Source organism: Pezoporus occidentalis, unplaced genomic scaffold, assembly GCF_034315485.1.
Source record: "Pezoporus occidentalis ecotype Australia unplaced genomic scaffold, CSIRO_AGI_Poc_V1 ctg83, whole genome shotgun sequence".
Lineage (NCBI taxonomy): Eukaryota > Metazoa > Chordata > Aves > Psittaciformes > Psittacidae > Pezoporus > Pezoporus occidentalis.
The window spans coordinates 3,765,877-3,790,182 of record NW_026916192.1 but is presented as its reverse complement, the minus strand read 5'-3'; the positions used below and the strand labels follow the sequence as shown (position 1 = coordinate 3,790,182).

The 24,306-nt window shown below is 42.8% G+C and overlaps 2 protein-coding genes across 3 annotated transcripts in view; both read right to left on the bottom strand.

The window, feature by feature from the left end:
• LOC134156177 (uncharacterized) overlaps positions 1–24,306 on the bottom strand; it is a 165,448-nt gene that overhangs the window by 46,949 nt on the left and 94,193 nt on the right. The window lies entirely within an intron of this gene.
• BMP7 (bone morphogenetic protein 7) overlaps positions 1–24,306 on the bottom strand; it is a 47,040-nt gene that overhangs the window by 17,260 nt on the left and 5,474 nt on the right. For both annotated transcript variants that reach the window (XM_062604009.1, XM_062604010.1), the window contains exon 2: positions 5,267–5,459. In XM_062604009.1, the coding sequence (XP_062459993.1) occupies positions 5,267–5,459 (193 nt within the window). The remainder of the gene's footprint in view (positions 1–5,266; positions 5,460–24,306) is intronic.

Sequence of the window (24,306 nt, the reverse complement as noted above, 5' to 3'; positions counted from 1 at the left end):
AGCCTCTTGTAAAGCAGTGCTGAGAGAAATGAGGTTATATACATCTGACACTTTATATCCAGCTGTTTCTATTCAGCATTGAATTGCTGTTCATTAGTGCATCACTTAGCTGAGCAAGAGCCCACTGGGCTATGCAAAATGCCTCCTGCAGCTACTCAAGTGCCTGTGAAGAGTTGTGCCTTGCTAAGTGAGTTCAAGATTTGTCAGAGGTTTTGCAGGCTGTAGTGGCTTTTAGGAATGGTCTGAAAGGGATAACTAGATGCAGCTCTGTTCTTAAAGAACTAAAGTGCCCTACTTGCTAAGAGCTGAGCACAGTCACCAACTGACTTGCAGAGAAGTCACCATAAAAATAAAAATCAAAGCTATTGTCAGCACCTTCCTCTATGGTGTCAGTACTTGCAGATACTGTCACGGTGCTGGGCCACAACATTAAAACAAACTGTGCCCTTCTCTGAAGCACCATCCCTGGAAAGATCACCCTGGTACTTAAAAAAGCTCCAGAAGAGTGGCACATCTGCTTCACGGGCCGGGTGGGCCTAAGCCTTCGTTACTAGAATTACATGTTTCAACCCACAACATGGAAACAGACTCCAATCAATGGGAAAAGGGGGTCTGGAAAGGGCTCAGGTTTGATCTGGGTGCAGAAGTGGTGTAGTCTGAAGCACAAACTAAAGCGTTCCAGCTGCAAGTCAAACCCAGGAATGCATCATGCAAGATCTTATTTTTCTGTAGGGCTGGTAACATGAGCATTCAAACCATCCACTGCCTTTGAAGCCTGTGAAATCCATAATGGCCATAAAGTGAACACGTAGCAACTACATTTCAATTACCAAAGGCTGGTCAAGTACCTGGCTTTATTCTCCCAGTAACAGAACTCCCATCAACTTCAAAGGGGTTGGGATTTACTCCACAGTGCAAGTGCTGGATCCAATGAAATCAGAGATGTAACTCTGGGCCAAGGTATTTTAGCTTCTAAAGGTGCAGACAGATGGGCAGGATCGAGCTCTGTGTTGAAGGGAGCTACGCAACCTACATCTTTTCTGCAGCTTCAGGTTAATACATTGCGGATGATGCCCTGACTGATAATCTACCCCAAACCCCCATGGGAACTTCCTGAAAACACACAAGTTCAATCCATTGCAATAGGAGTTAGGTATCCAACCTGCTTGGCTGCTGTTAGAAATCCCACTGCATACCTGTACACCTCTTCAGCACTTAGGTCCCCTTGAAATTCTTGCTTTGGCCATTGCTCACAACAATAGGGAGAGTCTGAAGGCAACAGGTATTTCCTTTGCAAATTATTTCACAAACTATTCCATGATTGTGTTGTAAAAGTTCAATCATTTTTCTCAGGCTCATATCTATAAGCTTTATTTTAACATTCCCTACATAGGTGACTAAGATAAATGACCTTCACCACCTTGTAGCAAGCCTCGTGCCCTGTGACGTGCACTCCCTAGTACTGGAATCTGCTTTGCTTTCCTGCAGCACCCAGGAGGGAGGAGTTGGAGGTCTGGGCAGCATCCAGATCCCTGATGACAACCTTTAGTTCCCACTAGCGAGATTAGTGACCACAAACAGGGACTTGATGTCCTGCTGCTCCGCACCCTTCTCAAGCCGCTCACTGGCTTTATAAAACTCTCTCCCAGCCTTTTGGGTGAGACCATGAAGACCAAACAGAAGTTGAACATGAGTCACTGAACTTTGTTATGCACATGAAAGCTTTGAGACATGTTATATTAGTCAAAACAGCAACTGTTTGCACAGTGTTTATGATATAAGGAACATTTTTGTTCATGAATGTACTTGTTTGCGTAAAGTTTAGATCTGAGATGCTGTGTGCCTAAGGAATACCATACATGCCTTTTTATAAAGGAGATGTTGGCCAGTTTGACAAGCTCGCCTTGCAATGAATTCATAGATTTGGAAAGGCCAGAAAGAGTATTTGATTATTTATTCTGATTCCCCATAAACACCTGTAATAACATCGTCAGTCTGACAGAGATATAATGTCTATCAGTCAAAGTCCAGAATGGCATCCCTTCTGCTGCAAAGGTCAGGGCAAGGTTGTTAGGTGTCTGTCTGCCCACAACTCAGCAGGCAGATGGAGGAGAACTTCCACTCTGTGTTTAAACGTCAGTACTACTGAGGGGCAGGATTTCAGGAATAATGTGCTGTGGGTGCAGCTGTTTGCCTGGAAAAACCGATGCCTGTGTTTTTCACTGACAATAAATTGCAGACAAGAGCTGTTGCTGGTTAGATACCTGCCAACCTGTCTGAACTCGTAAAGCAAGTCGTTAATTGTTGAACTGCTCGTACTCATGTTTTATTTGAACTGAGGGCACACCATCACACCCTCCAAACTGGAGGCTCATCTGAGGTTTAACTGAAAATCAAGCCTTCAGTGTATCAGATAGTCTCTTCGCTCTCAAAGGAAAACAGATCCAGTCAGCCGCAGCTTGGGCTTTCCAGCTGCATCCCGTGCTGGTTTCATGTCCCTAGAAGCTGTCCTGATCACTGCTGTGTGTTGGTGTGTTACAAAGGACAAATGATGCTGCAGCTGCCTCGGGGGAGCTTCTGTCCCTTGGTGACCTTAAGCAGGAGGTGCTCAGGACTGGAGAGTACCTGGTGTTCCAGATCCCAAAAGGCAATTCCAGCAGTCTCCTGGGAGATCCCACTGCTCTTGTACCACCATAAAAGCACAGGGAAAAGGGAAGCCATTTGGGTTTTTATTGTCCATTGTACCTGCCATGCTTTAGGGAAAAGAATCTACAAAGCCAAACACAAGCAAAGGTTTTCTTGCCTGCGTGGGGGGGAGGGTTTGGCTTTGTTTTGCTCTTGTTGCTAACAACGTCAGATGGGTCTGACTTTCCAGCCTGCTCAGGATGAGACAAACAGCCAAGGAAGCATCAAAGTGAATGGGTGTTTTTTGATCAACGTCGGAGAGAGTTTGTTTTCTTTCTCCACTTGCCCAATGACACACTGCCTTGGATGACTGGTCTGTGACAGAGCCGGTTGGAAAATGTCAGTGGAAAAATGCAGAAAAAGAGCAAATATTTTTACAAATGTTAGTGACAATATTTTTACCTTTGGTCAGTCCAAACCAACAGGAGTATTTTTTTCAGGACAAACTCTTCAAAACCCTTCATTGCCTGTGCCAAAAACGTATGCAAAGGGTGAATATGCATGAACACTCGTTAAAAACAAGTGTACCTGTGGTGAATATGATGCAGTGAAATTGCATCTAATCTTGTAGCTGGAACATCTGTATAATTAGCAAGATTTCTCACCTCTTCCAGCCAGTGTTTCATGTTTATGCCAGCCCTTTGCATACCTTTTTTCCTTTAGGAATAAGAATTTGTGAAGGAGACAGTTTGCAGAAACATTTGCTGCTCCCCACGTAACTGGCTCCAGTGGGTATGTTGCAGCCTCTCTAAACATAGTGATAACAAACCTGCAGCTGTATCATTGTAAAATTAAGACACTAAATATCATCCTAATTCTGACAATAAGATTGCTAGCGGGCACCTACCTCGCTCATCAGGATCTGGACTTCCCTGACATCTGATGAAGAACGTTTACTCTAGCAGCAGGTTTCTGTCAATTCCCTAATCATAGAATCATAGAATCGTTAGGGTTGGAAAGGACCTTAAGATCATCTAGTTCCAACCCCAACTTGCCGTGGACAGGGACACCTTATGCTAAATCATATCACCCAAGGCCTTGTCCAACCTGGCCTTGAACACTGCCAGGGATGGAGCATTCACAACCTCCCTGGGCAACCCATTCCAGTGCCTCACCACCCTAACAGGAAATAATTTCCTTCTTATATCCAATCTAAACTTCCCCTGTAATGCCCCAACACTCTGGTTAGGGCCTCTTCATCTGCTAACACATCTCTTGTTTCTGCTCTTCTCAAGAGTGAAAAGTCATCCCTGCATACTTGTACCTAAATAACTCCCAAAATGCAGCAAAGGGAGGCTTCTATCTTTGGAAGAGTCTAAGATGGAATAAACTTAAATGCTTATGGTAAGCAGGGTAGCTAATGGGTCCTGTGCACATTTGTGGCTTGTCTTCTCCTCTAAGAAAGTCTGGTTAAAATGGATAGTTTAAATTATCATTGTTTGATTAAAAATAGCTTAATATTAGCATAGTCCCCAAACCCTGCAAATAATCATTTAATTAGAAAGGCCAAGGAAACCTTGAGTTTTAAGCCAGAAAATTAGGATGTTGGAGAAAACACAGCAGTGGTTGAACACTTTTACCATACAGCAAAGCCGGTAGAAATGCTCACCATTTAAAGAAGTTGATAAGGTTTCCCATCATTTTTCTGCATTTTTATTAGGTCTTATAAAAATATAAAGCCAGAGTCCCGATTACACTGTTTTTTTCTTACCCTTTTGGACTTTCTCACTTTAAATCCCTAGTGGTTCTCTTTTCATAAACCTAAATTAGGGCTTTAGTATTATTACCCCATGTTTAGCAGTGCTAAAGAATAACTTATGACTAGCATGTGACTGTAAATACTTTTCATGTAAAGAAATACTATCACACTTCTGGTAGGATCTGTACGTAAAAGAAATATGTGCAAATGAGAGTAACTGCCTTTGATAAATGGTTGGGGATTGCTGATTAATTGGAACTAAAAACAGATGAGAAAATTGAACATATGTTCTTATTCAAGTTCCCTGGAGGATCTGTCAGGGAGCTTGGCATATATTAATAATTGCTTGGAATGGATTTAATAGCTCATCTTGTAGTTTTGCACATGCAAAACAATCAGTCAATATAAAAAGCATGGTGTCATCTGTCTTTGTTAATTAGGGATCTCGAATGCCGCTGGTAATAAAGGCTAGTAATTAAGCTACAATTAGAAAGGAAGCATTCGGATGTGGTTTCACCACCTTGGAATCCATAAGCGGCAGGAGGAAGAGGGTAGGTCTTCCAGAAACCTTGAAACACTCTGAGTTTATGATCTTTTCCTGCACTAGCTTATAGCCAGGCTTGTTGGCTCCTCAGCTACTGAGTGCTCCCAGGGAAGCATTGAGGATGCTCTCTGGGTACCCCCATGCCCTCGGTGGGTGATCATGCTTGGCAGCTATGCGTTAGCATTGACTGAGATTTCACTGTATAACACTGATGCCTAAACCAAGCTCTTGAGACACTTTTCCTGATGGCACCAGTATTTCTAGGAGTATTGGACACATCTCTCTGAAGGAAAATACCGTGCTTGAGTTTCACTGGGATTTCCCTGTGGGTCACTCACCTTCCCTGGTGCTCCTGGAGTACTTGGTAGACACTAATCTGGAACGTTTCATTATCGAAGCGCTCGCGGATGTAATCCTTGTATATCCTAAACTCGGCAGCCGTCACCGCTTCCCCCTCTGGGATTCTGGAGAGATCAAACCTGAACTCTCGGTAGTGGCAGCGCTGATGGTGAAACTCTCTGTCATGCTCCACTGAAACAGAAAAACAGCTCATTAGCCACCTGCTTTGTTCCCTTTCCCCTCGCCATCAAACAAGCTTGCGAGTTGCCACAACAGGAAAGGGCAAGAATATCTGATTGCAGCATCTCATGCTGCTGTTCGGTTCCTTAAAGCATGTAGGAAATACATGATTCTCTCTGGGCTATTATAAGCATATATGTGTTTATCAGATTCTCTTTGAAACAGTTTTCCAGCTGGCTGGCATGGGGTGTGGGTGACCATTGTGCTTTAATGATTTTTGGCAGCTTCATGCTTGACAAGTGACTCTGGACATTTGCCACCGATAACGACCAAGCTGCTGTGGGAAGGAGCTGAAAGAAACAGATGGGGCTTTTCAGGAGTGCTGGTTCCTGGCCTGACTCTGCTTCTGAAAATTGCACACGCATACCCACACACAAGTATATAGAAATTCCAGCCCTTGATGCTTTTCATGCCAGTGACCCACATTTGGTGTCAGCTGAATTCATCACAAGCTCACAGCCCCACTCTGCAGGGTCAAAGCTTTCATTTTAAAGCATCTCTAGTGATCAGAGCTGTGAAGCAAATGTTCAGATAAGGACCTTCTTCCACCTCCCAACCCTGACTGTGAAATAACAGAAAGTGCCAGAGTCCTCCAAGACAGTGTTAGGATGGTTGTGTTATCCCACCAAGTGACAGTCTCCTGTCTTCTGACGGGCAGCTGATGGTCGTGTGTAACACTGCTTGTAGATGCTGAGGGTCAGTGTTGTGAGGAAAGAAAGACTTGACTGTCCTTCAGCACGGGAGAGGTGAGGTGTCAGTGCCCTGTCCCAGCACATGAAGCGAAGCACCCTTCTTGGAACAAATTCCAAATTAAATAGGCAAGTCAGACAAAGGAAGATGGGGAAACAGAGGCATAAGGAGATGAACTGACTCACCAGAGGTCACTCCACCTCACATTTTAAGAGCTGAGGTCTGAACCAGGGACTTCCCATACGTCCCAGTCCTGTCATCTGTCCACTTGACCTCCCTGCAGCTCAACTGCACAATTCAAGTAGTTAGCTCTGAGATTTTCTTGGCAAAGAATGTGTCTTTCTACAGGCCTGATTCTCTTCTGGCAGCGGTAAATCCATTGTGTAAATCCATTGACTTAAATGGAATTACTCCTGAAAAAAAGGAGTTTCAAGCCTAAGTCTGGAAAGTGCTATTTAGATTTATAGCGCTGCACAGCACAAATGTACATCAGCACTCGTGAGGGCCTCCCCTGTGGCAGGGATGGAGCGTGGGGAGCTCCGGGATCCGGGCTGTGTCCAAGTGCTCACACGCTGGCCGGGGCTCAGTGGCTGGCCACAGGCTCTCCCTCCTCTCACACATTACTCCTGCAAGGAGTCCAGGACTCGCAGTTTGCCACTGTGTGATTGCTGTTCAGGGAAATACTTCGGAGCTCTTTCTAATAGCTGGGATTCATCATAGTGGAGTTTTTTAGGTATGAAACCCCTAAACTTTCCAAGGCAAAGGCAATTAAGTTCAGCAAATGGTTTTATAGGTTCATCAGTCTTAGCGTGCACTGAATGAACAAAGTTGTTGCACTTCTACCTAGAATATCTCATACAACCTGGAGAAGATCACTCAGTCTCTCGTACCCTGAAGCAGAGGAATATTGTGAATATTCACGACGATTTGTAAAACACCTGGCAAGCTAAAACTGCCCTGTAAGTCCTAGAAACACTACAGAATGTGCCCCAATCCCTTTCCTCCAAAGTAGTCTCAGTAGAGTAAGATATAAAGAGTACGATTTCAGCCTCAAAGGAATTTGCCTGTACCTAAATTATACAGGGGAGGAAAAAGTATTTTAATATGGTGTAGTTCCTTTAACCACAACTATAGAAGAATGACTATAATGTCGTGTGGTTTTAGTTATATTGCAGATAAGATCACCAGCAGGGTGTATTACAGAGAGGTCTAGCAGTAGGATGCACCAGTGTGATCTGCTTCCAAAGACATGGGAAGGCTGAATTTTCAAAGGAAGGCGGGTGCACCTTTTCAGGGTATGTATGTGATGACAACTACGTCAGCCAACACCGGCCTTTAGCTGCACTTGATACACAAAGTCTGACAACAAACACATGAAGATGAAACTTTTCAGGTGCTGCTGGAGTTCACAGGGATTCCCAATGCAGAGCCCTAGGAAAAATGTGTCATTATTAGTATGAAAAATTAACGGCCAGGGTCATAAAATAGAAAGCCCTGAAGTTTGAACTTTCCCATGCTTTGCAGATGTTTGGATATAGGGTTTTGGCCTGAGCCATCTTTAGTGTTAAAGCAAACATTCCTGTGGCTATAGTCATCAAGATCATGAAAATATGTGGATATGTAACTGAAGAAAGAATCCCAAGAAACCCTTCAACTCTGTTTATTGTTTTTTCCCCTTTTTCTTTGCACTCTGGACCTATCTGCTGACCCAGAAGTAACAAATCCTTTCAGAACTAATTTATGAGAAACACCGACCCTGAATCAACATCTGTTAGATGACTGCAGTAAATCTTATTACATAATTAAACACCAAAATCTATGTTAAAATAACGTTAAGGGTCTGACTCGTACTCATAAAAGCAAGACTCTTCATTATGAAGGCTGAAATCCTATCCTTAATTCATGCTGCTGTGTGCTGGTATTTGTGAACATATGGTACAGTACATATGATCATGTGTTTTTTGTAGACCCCAGTAATACCTTCAGCACAACAGCACAAGGTAAGCAGGGGAGTGCTCAAGAAGCCCGAGTTTCCTGGGTTTGATGGGTGTTAGTCAGACCTTTGACAACACTGCAACTGGGTCATTTCCAATTAATTACCTGAGGAGTTTGAATGGGGGGAGAGGGAGGTGGTGTTTTAGGAGAAAAAAGGAGAGGGAGAGTGGTTTTTTAAATGTTCGCCCAAACAGTCGAGAGAATTGCTCCAGCTCTTCGAATACAACTGTAGTTTCTCTGCTAAAGATCTATAAAATCCATGATCCCCATTGACACAACATACCATAATGAGAACCTTTTGGTCATTCTTGAAGGACTTAATTTCAGCTGTTTGTCAGCCATTATGTGTTAAATGCTCCCCTAAAAGTCATCAAGCAGTATGAGTATTTGCCGGATATACTTAATAGCCCTTCTAAGTAAAGAATTTGAACTCATGTTTATCCCAGGTTCATACTTCTTACAAATCACTACTACCCAAAGGCTTTTAATGAATGTGACTGGTATGAGCCCAGTTCCTAATTTCAAACATTGGAAATTCCAGCTCAGAAACTGTCACAATTCAAATGCTTTGGCAAGACAGCTGCTTGGAGAGGAAACCAAAGCTCTGGATGTGCAATCAAAGGTTGTAAAATATGAAATGGAAGAACACCCCTGAAAAATAACGGCTACAAAACAGAATGTGTGCCTTAGCTTGGGAAAACAGTGGATTTCCTCCCCTAAAGAAACAATCCAAAGTCACTCACAGGTGATACAAGTGTAAATTCGTGCCTCTCCTCATGTCTAGAAGTGGCATTGCATTTTGGAGGCACAAACACCGCAGACAAATTTTGACCTAATTTAACACATGGCTCAAAATCTGCTGGTGCAAAATAACTCTTGGGCATGGTGAGTATGGCAGTTAACTGTAGCTACGGTAGATGAGGATCATCAGACACTCCCTTTGGCACAGTCCTTTGGGAAAGGAAAGGTTGAGACGATGGGGCTTGAGAGCTGTGGGATGGAGGCGGAGAATGGATTCATGCAAAAATAAGACACTAAAAAGTGTGAGGGATAATTAAGGTGCTCCAACCAAAACAAGCACATATCTTAGGTTAGTGGTTATCAGTAAATTCGCCACACCTCTGCTGCAAATATGCAAGTAAACTCAGAATCTTTGAAAGTCTGGCCTCGACTATCTATCCACAATCTGACTGCTGCACAGACTGCTCTCATCTATCTGATGCAGATATGGCTCTCATCTCTCTGAAGTCTTTTGTCTCCCCAAACCGACTCTGTTGTGGCATTATGGTGATGCAAGAGGAGGCAGGATGGTATAGTTGTGCAACAACGGGGATGGTTAAAAGAAAACAGGATGGATACATGCATTCAGGTGTGAAGTAGCCAAGTATCAGATCCAAAAATATGGGAAAGCTGGAGATAAAATGTCAACAAATACTTGTTACTTGTTTTGACATGTCCTAATGTGTGCTTTTCAGTTACAAAACTTGAAAACATTCAAATGCAGAGATGAAAAAGTGTAATTGTTGACATCTAGAACTCAGAGCAATACAGTTGAAACCGGTACTAGAAAAGTATTGCTGGATAGAAAAGCTTGTGAGCCTAGTTTCACACCCTAGGGTACCCAAACTTCTAAAGCAAATGACACGTCAGCATAAACCTGGGAAACTTGAACGGGTGCCACATTTGGTCATTTTCACAGCAAAATATGTTGAGACCAGAAACAAGAGCCCCAACTATTTTCAGCTTCTTTGTAAATTACTCCTGGTAAGTGAAAAGCCAACCTGAGCTCATTCTGTGAACACTGGTTTTATAATACAGATTGATGGTGGGCAAGGCATGACACATGACAGCAAATATTACGGTACACTCTACACACACCAAAGACACCAGACTGCTTTAGCCTTAGTACTGAGTGCAGTAGCACAATGTCAATCACTAACTCCACGTGTCAAGCAAAAAACCCAGTGAATCACAGCAATAATTTGCCAAGAATGACTGTGTTAAAAAATAATTATTACAAACGTGTTAAAGAGCTAATCCAGACCCCAGGGAAGTCAATGGAAATATTTCCACTCATTTAAATGGATTTCATGGGAGGCCTCACTTTTGCCAATCTAGCTACCTAAGTATTTTTATGATCTTTTTTTTTTCTGAAGATGTAAAAAATCTCTTTTTCACAAGCAAAGTAAACACCAGATGAATAGGTTTGTGCTCAGGCTGCCAAACTGGGAAAGCTTTGGTAATTCTGCCTCCTCCTCCCTGGCACACTTGGAATATATTTTGAATATTTAAACAAGCAAAAACTAAAATTTTCCTGTTAACGTTTCCACCTGACAATATGTTAATTGTTTTTATAAAGCACTTCAAGAGTAGTTCTCTCGTTTATTGTAGTGCTCACAACAATACAGTGCTACTTGTTTCTCGTTTACCATGAAAAAAGCACCGCAAGGAATGTGCAGTAGGGTGTCTGTAACTTCTTTACTCCCAAAAAAGGCCAGAAGGGATTTGTAAAGGACTTTAATCTCAAATAGATTAAAGGTCCTGAATTCCTGAGACTGAAAGATAAGTGAAAGGAAAATAGATTCCAAAAGACAACACTCCCTCGCCTCAGCCTCTCAGCCAGGCAGGAGGCTGCAGAGCCATCAGCAGTTGCCTAAGTAACCCCTCAGGATTTGGATGCCAAAAACAACCCAGCCACACTCCAGCATTAAGGTCTAACAGGTTTTCAGAGCCTACCTGTGCCTGCGGGCCCCAGGGCCTGAAGAAGCCATGTAGGTGAGTTTAGTGGGTAGGAAAAGCTTTATCTGCTTTCTCTCCGATAGCTGCAGAGCTACAGAAAATGAGCATGATTTCGTCAGCATGCCAGTGGGTAGATGTTAGCGTTAGTGTTCCCATGAATGGTTACACCACCGACAGCCAGCAGTGCTAAACCTTGTTTGATTTTTCCAAGAAAATTCACCTCTAACTCCCTCCATCACCACCCCTTGAGATCGAAGCCAAAACTTCAGAAACTCTCTTGCATCATTTCAATGTAGAGCATGAGACTCCTGGAAACCAGCTGCCCTAGGACCATCAGGTCCAAGAGCATTTTCAGGCTATGTAAGTTACTGCTTTAGAAGGGGAGGTCCACCCCAGTGGGGTGTCAGGAAATGTGTTCAACTGGAAAACAGTTTTCCCTTTAGCAGATGACTTTTCAGGTGGATCCCATCCTTATCCAGCTCACTCAAGAGCAGCAGTGGCAGGAGGAGCACCAGGCACCTCCCAGCATAGGAGAGGGGAGGGCAGGGCCACCCCCTGGACTTGGGGCTTGAGAAGGTTGTGAAACTGTGCTGTAAACTTTCAGGATGCCTCTTGATGGGATTCTAATTAGTGGGCATTAAGTATTCTCTCTATAAATTGCATTTCTTTGTCTCTAAATTGGTGGATAACACCATTTCACTTGTAAAATACAGGCCATTTCTCCTTATGTTAGTGAGGTTCAAGATGGAGGAAATCAATTATGGGAAGGATCCAGCAGTCTCCACAGCGGAGTCTCAGTGGGATTACCTCTTGACCAAGAAGTGAAAGGTCATTCCTTATATTTTTCTGAGGAAAAGAGGGAGTATAATAAAGATTGCCATAATGTCATGCCAGGCCACACGTTTCCCTCCTCACTGAGCTTGACAGCAATAGTAACAGGGGCAGTGGCAGGAAATTTATAATGGCAAGAATTTGAGAATGAGAAGTACTGTGATTGGTTTTCACTTGCTCCATCCTCTCAGCTACAAGATTTACTTGCTGACGTTAGGCAGCTAAAGCAGCAGTTAAAGAAATATTTGAAGAAACAGTTAAAAGAGTATAAACTGGGAGACCTATAAATGGAGTAGAGCAAATGTCCTGGGCTGTGTGATGGGATTATTTTTTTAAGAGTGACAAAAACAGTATTTGGAGGGATTCTTTACATGGGATGGTTGGAGCTTTCCAACTCATCTAAAACTTACTGCAGGTTTTTGGAGAAACCTAAGAAAAAACAAATGTACCCCTGATTTTGGTCTGTGAGATAAGCTAACTTAAAAAATAGTCTGTTTTTCTATAAGTCATTAATGCATCTCATAACCAGTATTGTCCCCATCCGCCCTTTGCAGAAGGGGCTGCTCTGAGCCAAAACAGCGCTCAGCAGAAGGGAACCTACACCAAAATGCTCAGTGCTCAGGTACCCGTTTTACAGCCAGGTGAAGGGAGGCGAAGGTGAGAAGCTATTTTTTGCATGGTAAATTCAGTGTGAGGCAGGGCAAAGTCCTGCCCCATCCATGGGCAGAAACCAGAACTAATGCATTCATTTCAAATTAGATGAAAACCAGACTCCATAAATCCTGACTGCAACCCCATAAGTTAGAAGCAGGGGTGTTCAAAATCCTTTAGTGCTCACTCTGCAAAGCAATCTGGGCTAAGCATTTCTGCTGCGAAAGGGGAAAGGAAGAAAGCCCTCTGGAGTTAATATTCCTCCTTTAGCATCACTTCATTTTTTCAGCTTTCAGCATGAAGGTGGTGTTGCCAGCAAGACCACCTAGCCACAAACCCGACAGGGAGCTTCCAAAATTCTTCTAAACACTGACTCCTTGTTATAAATTGAAAAGTGGTAATAGCAACAGTGCATATCACATCTGTGCCAGGCTCGGGCCTGGGAAGGAGCACTCTCCCTGCTGCTGAACACAACTTGGAAAGATCCTTTCAGTCCACACATGTATCAGCATTAGCCATTTCTTTGTCAACAAATCCCTTAATACGTACCCTTTCTATCGTGTACAGATGTCCAAAAAATAATGGAATACTGTACTACAAGATTAAACACTTTAATGTCAGCATATGTGTTGCATGACTCTGAACAATGGTATCATTGTGCGTGTACAAACAGCAGGCTGAGGGAAGATGGGTTTAATTATCTCCGAAGCAGCAGCAAGTTCTTCCTGACCAAGTTAAACTTCAGCTAGCAAGGACAGAAATGGGTATTTCTCTAACAAAATGCCTGGGCACTTTCTGATGTTCTTCCAGCGTTAGGGTTAATGTCGCACCAGCTTCAGGCAGGGCTTTGGAGAGCAATGAGGAGCCACCTGCTTCCCTGCAACCCATGCTGCCAAAGAATGCGGTGTGGGGATGAGAGGATGCTGCGAGTCACCACATCCTCTTGCCCCATGTGTCACCCAGGAGACTTTTAAGTTAAAATTCCTTAGGATGAGAGATGGCAAAAGGGAAACATAATAATTGGGAGGGAAAAGACAGGGAGAAGCGTGCATGCTGCCTCCTGCATCTGGAGACGTTCCCCTGCCAGGATTTCTTTGAAGGCACTTTAAGGCCATACTGGATGGTAAAAAAACTCTATTTCTCCTTAAATAACATCCATGAAATATCTAAGCAGGTTATGCACAGGTAATCCATTTTCTTTTCCGAGTGCACCCTGATTGGTACCCATTTACGCTGTGGTTTCTCTGCTGAAATCAGAGCCAGACTAGCTGAAAGGTATTGTGAAAAATTTACACGTGGGACTGCTCTGTGAACATGAAACTCTCCTAATAGTAAACAGACTGGTCGTGGCGTGAATCCTGATGCTGAGTTTGCAGTGTCTGTATGTGTATCTGGGGAAAGCAAAGTTAAATAAGCAGGGAAGAGTTGTGTTTCTTCAGAATACCGTATTCACAGCCTTAGCACATGAAACACAGCAACACATGGTGCTGCGATCCATCTGTAGCTGCTCTAATGCACTTAGGATTGCTGTTAATAAATGGGAGTTCCATGAAGCGGTTCCTTTAGACAGACTCCTTCTATTTCTACCTGAAACTTCCAGGAAACCAATATAAGGAAATATCCCCCATCAGCCTCTCAGATCTTGTTTCTCTGCCCCTTTTTAACCAGGAATGGGGGTCCCAGGGCAGTGCTGACCTGGGCATTTCCCCTCAGCAGCTCTCCCTTTCCCAGCTCCTTGGGGTGGCATTTTTCCAGCAAGACGGGGAGGCAAGCTGAGGACTGTGGTGACGCTGCAAACCTTGGCTCCTCCTATGTCCTCCCAACTGGCCAGTGCTGTGGCCATCACAAAATGTCCCATGCTTTCACCAGGAGCTGGGTTAACTGAGGCTAGTATTTACCCTCGACAGATTGGGGCTGTTGCGTGTCCCTGTGTACCTGGAAGATGGGGGTGTCCCTGGACAGCAGCTCCAAGCCGGGAACTCATATAGCTCCCTGAGGGCACCATGGGCTGCACAAAGTAGGCTAAGGCAGCTGCAAAGCTTCCTGCCCACCAAAGGCAATCTCAGCTCTTCTCTACACCCTCCTCTAGGAATGTCCCTGTAGTCAAACTGAGGAGTGAGCAGAATGACAGGGAGAAGCTGATCATTGCTCCTGCTTTCTTTTCCCTGTACTGTAATGGATAGCATGGAATAACACAGCCTAAGAGCAGAGGCATGTTGCTAAAACATCCCCTAAACCCTAAATCCTCTGGCTGCAGCTGTAGGAGGTATGTGAAGATGCAGGAATATGTTTTCCTTTCCCTCTTTGGACAGAGATGATTGCTACGTTACACTGCTCTCTCTTTTTGTAATTCAGGGGACTTGAAGGCTGCTTTCCTGGCGCTCTGAAATCAGTGAGTTGTATCTGGTGATGGGGCCAACTTGACAGGGAAGCTGTGCCTAAGTTAGGTGTGAACTTCAAGTAACACATTTTGCCAGGGCACCCAAGGGTGAAGGAGATAGTGGCAGCCTGGGGAGGAGGGGGAGGAATCACGGATGAGGGTCAGAATGAATGGATGAGGAGACCAAGGTGGCATCATAGCACAGAGAAGGTCAGTACTGGTCTATAGGAGAAAGCAGGCTGATCGGCACCTCCAAGGGGAGGAGGCTGCAGAGCATAAAGAGGGGAAAAAGTTAGGACAACATGGTTCATGGAGAAAAATAATCCCCCAGTCCAACCAGAAGACAAATGGGGCCCAAGGTGTTTCCTGCAACCTGCTGGAGGCCTCTCAAAAACTCACTGATGCAAAAACCAGCAGTCTGCCCTGTCTGGTTGTACACACAGCACTGAGCAGATGGAAACACATCCCCAGGCCCAAGGAAGGGGAGACAAGTGGCTGAACAGATCTCCTCAGAAATAATGTGTGTTCAGGGCGGTGTGAGAGACTGCTACAGGAAACCTAAAATGGGCTCTTTGGGATGAAATGCAGATTTTGGAATAAGAGGATGCAGGTTATTCTCGAAAGCTTCTAAGTGTGAACCAGTTCTTCTTCAGCTTGGACCAAATTCCAGGTCAGGAGGAAGGCAACAAAATTTCCGTCAAGTGATTTTAGCCAGTGCTAACATAACCACAGATAAAGGAAGACAGCCCAGTAGCGACTGGCAGTGTGGAAGGGTGCACAGGCAGCTTGATCTGCAAGAAGGCATGTGCAGAGGACATGCAAAGAAAAACAGATCTTAATACAGTAACTCTTTGATGCTATGGGTTGATCATGCAGAGATGAAATGGCATCAGATTATGCTCTTGCATTCCAGTAACTAAACTGGGGCAAACTAAGGCAGCTTCAAATGTATTTGATAAATTAGATATTGTTCACAATAAACAGCCTGCGTCAGTCATCTTGGGGAGGTCTCTGCCCAAGCGTCTCTGACACGTTTATACAAACCAGACAGAAATGGCTAAGTGTACCACTAATGCCCTGGAGAGGGTGTACATTCTCACTGCCAAGGCCAGACTCCTGCCTTACACTGACAGGATACTGGATGTTGCCTACCAACTTAGCTCCTATTTTTAACTAACCTTACTTCTAGAGCATAGAATCATAGAATCATAGCATGAAGAACTTTATGAAAGTTGTGCTTGTAAACTGATGCTTTTCAAGCTTATATGCTGCTAATTATCTTCCACTACATAAGTTTTTCAAGTTGCCTTCTGTTCCTTATTACTACTGCAGTATTATTATATAGCATAAAGTTACTTAATACAGCAAAAGATTCAACAACATTTGTAAAACTGATATAGAAAGAAGGACTGGATTCTGGACTGGTACAGCTGGTTTTAGGTATTTTAGAAGTAAATGAAATTAAATGAGAATTTATAATCCTTCCTGAGGTCTGGATTCCATCAGACTAAACTCATTAGGCATTAAGGTGCAGGTGCAGCTAAATAAAGGATTGTTCTGCTTTCCTTAATGCCACAGATTCACATCTTGAGTTCAAAATAAAAGTCTTGTAAAAGCACATGTATACGTTGTGCATCTACTGGCAACACTTGAAAGAGAAAGTGCAGCTGATGGAATCTTCAAATGCCTCATTTTTGTCAAAGGGAAGTGTTCATTTCTGCACCGGCCGTGCTAAGGGACGCAGGTGGAGAAGTGACTGCGCATTCACCTCTTCAGGCTTATTCATTTCATTTGCATTAGACTTTCTTTCATCTACTGAATAGCTGCCCAAACAAATACCATAAATCTAATTAATCCTCCTTTAATATTGTATCGCCACAACAATTCCAGCATCCCCCCCCCAGTATTCCAGAGTGTGGGTCTACACCTGCACAGGGTGTCTGGGAGGAACACGGCAGGAGTCGCAGGCACAGGGAATCAAGCCTTTTTTGTGCTTTACTGTGATAAAAGGAAAATAATTCAAGAACCAGTTTTCCAGGTTTGAATGCTGGATCCAGGGATGACTCGCTGGATTTCCCAGCTGAAATCCCAGATTATGGTCTGGTTGAGAAAGTAACTTGTGGGATATTACAAAATAACTGGTCGATATCATGCAAGTGACCATCAGATAAGAATCTCAGTCTTTCATTGCAATCAGCAGAATTTCAGCTTGGAATGTATACACTCCAAGCTGCGCCATAAGGCCACAACTGGCTGGACCTTTGAGCTTGTCTGTGCAATACCATCTGCACCTTTCTTGGTCAGGCAACTGCAGGGAGATGAGGGGGTAACAAACTATTCAGGGGAAAGGTCCACCTGCCCTGGAGGGCAAATCCCTGCAAGAGCAGAGCTCCTTTCGCATCCAGGCTGCTCCGTCTATCACGTGTGTTTCAGGTGGTCTGTATGTGGGAGGTCCAGTGATATTAACATGGTTTCTAGGCCACAGATTTAGATAGAAATAGAGTGTTTGAAGGGATGGGAGGAAACCTTTTAGACAATAATGATCACAGACCTCAATTTCTGCTTAAAAAGATACTCCAGAGTGCCCTTCCTCGTTGAGGTGTGACTTTGTGACCTGTTTCTCATTTGCCCTCGAGATGATCATGTTTCCTCTGTGCTGCCCAAATAGTTGGGGTCAGGTGGGGCACTGAGCACAGCCTCCTGGGCCTGAAACACAGGAATCAGAGAGGAGGTCATTGACCAGAAATGACCACTGCTGCCAACCACTGCACATCCTCTCCCTGTCCTTTGCCTGTGATGGGACTCATAGCTTACGCATAAGATCGTTTTGCTTTCTAGGAATGCTTGCTATGCAACACTTTTATTTTTATTGAGAAACAGGCAGGGGACTGTTTATTCCTGTAATAACTCGGTATATGGGCCTGAGAACTATGAACAGTTAAGCTCTCCAAGTTGACGATATCCACGTATATTCCTGAGGTAGACGTAAAATGCCGGTGTCTTAAGAGTGATGGCAAGTTTAAACTGTTATTTCAGAAATGTCATCAAGAAGAATCCCAGACTGGTTTGGGTTGAAGGGACCTTAAGCTCATCCAGCTCCAATACCTGCCATGGGCAGGGACACCTTCCACTAGAGCAGCTTGCTCCAAGCCGCGTCCAACCTGGCCTTGAGCACTGCTGGGGACGGGGCAACCATAGATTCTCTGGGCACCCTGTGCCAGCGCCTCAGCACCCTCACAGGGGAGAATATTTATATACTTATATATTTACATATATTCATGCATAGAGTGTGTGTGTGTGTCCCCTCTGCACTTCAAATGTTGCTGGCCAATGCTCCAGGCGTAACAGCACCTGAAGGTGAAGAGCTTTCTTTTCAGTTTAATTCCCACCCACGATCCCTATTATACAAGAGGAATTTTTCTCTTGGTACGAGATAAGCCCATCGGTGACATCAGCTGCACCTACCCTGCATACCACAGTGTGGATCGCAGGGCTGGATTCCTGACACTGAGCCTCTCACTAGGGTTGGGCCATCCAGGCCTCCTGAGTCAGCCCCTAACAACAGCATTTTCTGTTTTGTTTTGGGTTTTGTGTCTTCAAATGCAATTTTGCAATTGCAGTTCTGGGGTAAAAGAAGAGCTGTTGTAATACACCCTCATGTCCTCACATCGGTTTGGTATGAATGAAGGGAACACAGCGCACGTCCTGTTGCATGCAACTGTTAAAAATAGCCCAGAAATGAGAGTATGGAGTTGAGGACAGTGCCTCTCAAGAGCAGGAACACACATGGTTCCTCTCCATCTCGGTCTGTACTGTCTACCAGTCACTACTCTCTTGTTGGACTACAACTGCTAATATAGCGAGGAAAGGCTTTCAGCATGGTATAGACAGTATACGTATTTTCAGTGACACAGCTCTCATCTCACAGTTGTGGACTATTGAGCAAAATGCCAGGTACTGTTTTCTAAAACAGGATTTGCAGTTTGCTTGAACATTTTTTCTGCACCATTCTGGATTCTTCCAGGTATTTCTGTATTCCCTGTGTCAGGTAAACGTAATGTAGCGTAACGCTTAGACATGGCTGTGGATGTGGAGTCTAGTATTCTTGTAATTTGATTATAATGCATGCCACCGAGTTGCAGGAACTATTGTATTCAGAGGTCAAAGCTGCATTCACGCCAGTGGCAGAAGTTTTACATGACATGTCTGATTCGCTTCTCTTTTTCACCTGCCTCAGGAGACAAATGATTCATCCCATAGTGCTGAAATATCTTCATCTTCAGATTTGGGCCAAGATTTAGGAGAGTGGTTACTCAAAAGCTTCTTTTTGCGCTGAAGAGAAAGATCTGTGCAGAATGATTCTTTCTCAGCTCTCCTGCAGTTTATTACAAGTATATTTGTGTAATGAGGGGGCCCAGTAGTAATGTTGTTAAAATACAAGTGGGCACATTTATTGTTTCCTCCAAAAGGAAACAACCAATCTCTAGCAGTTCTGCTTTTTCCCTGCCTCAACTCCGTTATGTAGCCGGTAGATTGCGAGGCTAAAGTTACCTCTTTTTTTTTTCCCTTTTTCCTAAAAAAAACAGGGAAAAAATATCCCCTCCTTTCTCTTAACAAATGCTGGATTTTTTAAGGATATGGTCAGAAAGGGGAACTTAAACTCAGCATGATGTTTATAGTGCCACACAAGCTTCAGGAAAAGTGATGTGCAGTACTCTTTATTAACATCTGAAAAGTCCCTGTGGGATTATAATGACTGCACAGTAATAAACAAATGAAAGTACCAAGATTAAAACGTTCAGAATATTTTTAGCAATAGAAGCAGTGAGTTTTAACCTTGAGAATCAGGGAAGGAGCAGCTTGCTAGCATTGGACGTGGGTGGAAGACAGATAGGATTAGGAGCTGATTCCTGTTAGTGGTCAATGATTATCATTCATGGCATTATAAATACTTGGCTCATATAAATAAACTGTTAAAAAATTGATAGTTTTCAAACCCTACTAAGTTGTAAGCACCAGAATTCAGAATTTCTAAATTACAGTAATTTTTAATCTTCCATTTAAATGATAAAGCTGAATTTACATTCCCTTGGGGTGCTGAAGGGCTCATTAAAGTCAATGGGTGTTTCAGATACACAAGCAGTGAAATACTACCAGCCCTGTTCCTAATCCTTACTCGGTAAGAAACATGTCTCTCCATTGGAATTATAACTCCCCACTACTGATGCTGTATTATTTTATGAGCATTTTTTAGTAGTTCTCCCAGGGTTCTTCTGGTCTCTTTTAAAAAGTTTTACTGCCCCTGTGCTGTGGGAAAAACAATTGGTAAGATCAGAGGACGGAGGCAGCCCCACCGGTGCCAGCGAAACGAGGTGCCTGAAGACAGGATTTGACCCAGTGGCTGTAGTAACAGAGTCAAAGCTCAACCTGATTTACAGCCCCCCAGACCTGGTGCAGACACTGTGCCAGCCCCTCAGCGGGTGACTTCACTGCTGGGTGGCCTGGTGCCAGGCTGCTCCAGCTGAGCATATGGCATGGTGACTCCAGTGGGTTTGTGCCGAGGTGGAACTGAGCACTGGGAGCTGCAGCCCGATGACAGGAACCTTTCTGCTCATCTGAAAAGCAGTTGTGCACAATAAGCACAACTATAAAATGATCAGATGATCTTAAGGTCCTTTCCAACCCTAACTATTATTCTATGATTCTATGATGCACTGCAGGATCATCGGCCCCATCAGTGCAATAGTGTTCCCTCATCGTAAAGAGCCTAAGAAGGCACTTGCTTGTTTTAATTATTATTTAAGGGGAAGTGGTGCCTTCCCTCTCCTCCTCCCCTTTTCTTTTTCAAAAGGAAAGTAGCTTTTAAGAGCTTGCCATGAAGATCTAAGTTAAAGGATTTGCTCTACTACAAAGCCTGCATAGTTTCCCAGGCCAGGTGGACCCGATAGCACTGACTGCATGCTGAAAAATCTCATCCCCACCCTTCAGGCACTTTAATTGTAAGCCTTTCCAGATACACTGGATAAACACTGTCAAAATGAACCTGAAAGGTTTGGTAGTGGTGATTTAGCCCTTAAATAATTATGAGTTTGTCTGTCTAATTACAACATAATCTTGTTTAAACTCGGATGGCTGTTAGCAGTATTTGCAGTATCTTTAAATGAGGCGGAATCAGAAACAGTGCGAGACTGGAAATTTACAATTCTGTTTTCAGGCAAGGCAAAAAAGAGAATTTTTGCTCTTGTAGAATTTAATTCAAAGTGACAACAAAAGAGTCAAACTTGGAAGCTACTGCAGAGGGATAAAGATGCTAAAGAACAGCATGGGACCTCCGAGATGCAACGGAAACTTAATACTCTACCGAGAAAATTTTTCAAGCAGTTTAGAAATAGTTTAAGGTAATTTACGGGAAGACTTGAGTGACAAAGCGCATTACGTGAAGTGCCTTTCCTTCACTAGGCACTTTCTAAATTCTTTCTCTTTCATTTCTTTACTCTCAGGAGACTTCTAAACCCAGTGAACCAAAACAGCACTTTGTTTGTTGGTATAGCACAGGGCTGGCACAGATGGCAGACACAGCACCTGTTCCAATAAAACAGGAAAATAGAGAGATAAACCATAGCACTCATTAGGAGGAATCTACCAAAACGTGAACAGTTTGTGTTTTGAATATCCTCCAGGAATAAAAGGAGAGATCCATAAACAGACCTTGTTTTCACCATCATCAAACAGATTTGTTTAAAGGGAACATTTGTTTCATATACAAAGACAATATACTCTACTAAAGAAACTATGATCATGCTTGACTTAAAGAAAGCAAATGATTTTATCTAGCTACTCGTTTTAAAGAAGAAAGTATCTGTTGGCAGTTTAAAGAAAATCTCTTCATTCCCTTATTCCTTAGTTGTGGCTGTTTTTTTTCTTACTTTTGCATTTTATCATGCTGAGTAATACCACATTCTTACAATCTAGTCCATAATGATCAGAATAACAACCTAAACAAAAGCCCTTCTGCTCATCTATTAATAAATAACTAGAATTATTAGGTGGGGAGAACTGTTTGGACAGTTAGCAACAAAATTCACTGCAAAATAGTTTTTTTCCTAAGCACAAGGAATATGCTATGTAATATCTGATAGACAATCTAAAAACCTTAAATGAGAAGAAACATGAAGTAGCAGATGCTCAAAGGATAAATTTCTTCAAACATTTGCCTTGATCATTAATGCTTGTGCTGTTCAGCATCCCATGTACCTCTATTTCTCTCACACGTACACACATAAGCATTAAATGCAAGATGTCATGAAAATTCCTAAGTATTATTTAATATTGGCAGCCCTGCACTGTAAAGCCATTTATATAAAACTGTGGTTGGCAGCTCTCACTCTTCCATGGGAACAAATTAACATTGGCATTCCAAACACAGGAAAGTAAGGAAATTAGAAACACAGTTTATATTTGGCCAGTGCTTTGAAATACTGTACTATGCTACTGATGTCAATTAATGAAAAGCAGAATTTTGCGGAGAGGGTCTGGTTTGGAAACACATTAACACACGTTAAACATGTTTGCACAGGAACTGGGTTGTAAGCATCTTGGTTCCAAAACAATAAAGCCATTACACTAAAACCTGTAGTCTCAGAGTTGCCATTAATTCAATCCACTCAATCCGGATCACTAAAGGATTTTCACTGACTTCAAGATGTAGATAACACAAATGTGTAAAAGAACGTGCAAGGCACAGCACTGTGGGGCTTGCACCCAAGAATGGCTCTCACGTTACCTGCTGTAAATCAGGTAAATTTAGGTAGAAACAATGGAATTGTAGAACAGACACTCAAATAAAAAGGGCTTCAGCAAACTGTAGTTTTCTTCAACAAAATAAGGATTTCCAAGAGAGGTACTGAATTACAGTCAGTTTAAACTTTGCTACCTGTGATCTTTTTCATAGCAAAGATGTTTACTGACAAAACCTTAAACACTCCTGGTTTTCACATGTACACCAAAAAATCTAGATGGCAGTTTATCTCCTGGCACAACTCCACTGACTTCAGTGGAATCACTCCAGCATGGAATTTGGCCCCGCAGTCTTTACAACACGCTGTTTATTTGTACTGTGATTCAGATATTTTGATACCAGGAATCTTTCAACACTGAAGTTTCTCCATAAGAAATATGTCTTGTATTAAGAAATATCAGATTCACATTTTTGTCAAACATTATTTGTTAAATTCTGTTTGTTGCAAAGATGGGAATTCAGCTGTACTTCAACAACATGGATTGGGCTAATAATGATAAGGAGTGACTAATAGGAGCTAGTTCATGTTTTGATTATTTGCAGCGAAGGAAGCCTCCCTCAAAAACAATTCAAAGGTTAGGGAAGAAAACTGTGTGAAGCTCTAGCAATTCTACTACTGAATGCTCTAGCAATTCTACTACTGAATGCTCATAATTTCAACACGGGCATTTCTTTGGCCCAATTCTGTTCTCAACTGTGCTATTGTAAATCAAGAGGGAGTTTATGGGAATTACTTTGGATGTACGGTTGTATAAATGAGACCATAGGGCCAGCTTCAGTAGAAATTTGACAATTAACACCAATGAAGACCAAGCCAAGAACTTTCTCTTGGGTTTCCACGTTCCAAACGCATTCGTGCATGGAACTTTATCCATGTGGTTAGTCCTCTTGAGTAGTCCCATTTACTTCAAACAGCTGCAGAATGAAAATCTTCATCCTGCTACTAATTTAAACAGCTCGCTCATTTCAAGTTCCTTCCCTTTAGAGAAGAAATATATGCATATAATGGCATATATTTTTATATCTATAATATATGGAGTTAATTCACCTAAGTATTTTGATGAATGCCCCAGAGAGGAGGACTGTACCACTGAAAAAGGGCTTACAATATCACGGTCTCTTAATGCTGTGTATCAACAGGTAGTCTCTTTATCTGGCATGCTATCAAAATTTGCTTACTTGTGTTCTTGCTCAGATGACTTCATCCATCGTTGCAACTTCTCACTGGTATTCATCCAGTTAGAACAATTTAGAGGCATAAAACTAAACGTATTATCATTTTAACAAGAAATTAACAGTTTCCATATAAATATTAGCATTTCCTCACTTGATTCAAGGATAGAAGCCATAACGGCACTAACAGTATATTTGATTTAAACTAATTAAAAACAGAGGCTTTTGCAATTTAATATATTGATTTTACCAGTGGGACTTAAATCTTTTATAATAAGTGTACACAGCTGCACCACTCACCCACCACCACTTTTAAACCTAATCCCTGCATTCCTCCTGACAATAACATGACAGGATCCACACATCCCAGTATTAGCCTTAACCCCGGTGACACTGCCAGAATGTATTAAACTAAAACATTGCAGTGTCCTATTTAAAAGGAGCCTGTCAACAGCTCTGACTAGGCTTTAATAGTTATAATCTGTATTTTAATTTATGTTTCCAAACACTTGTGTAACCTCCTCTCACACATCTCTCCCCCC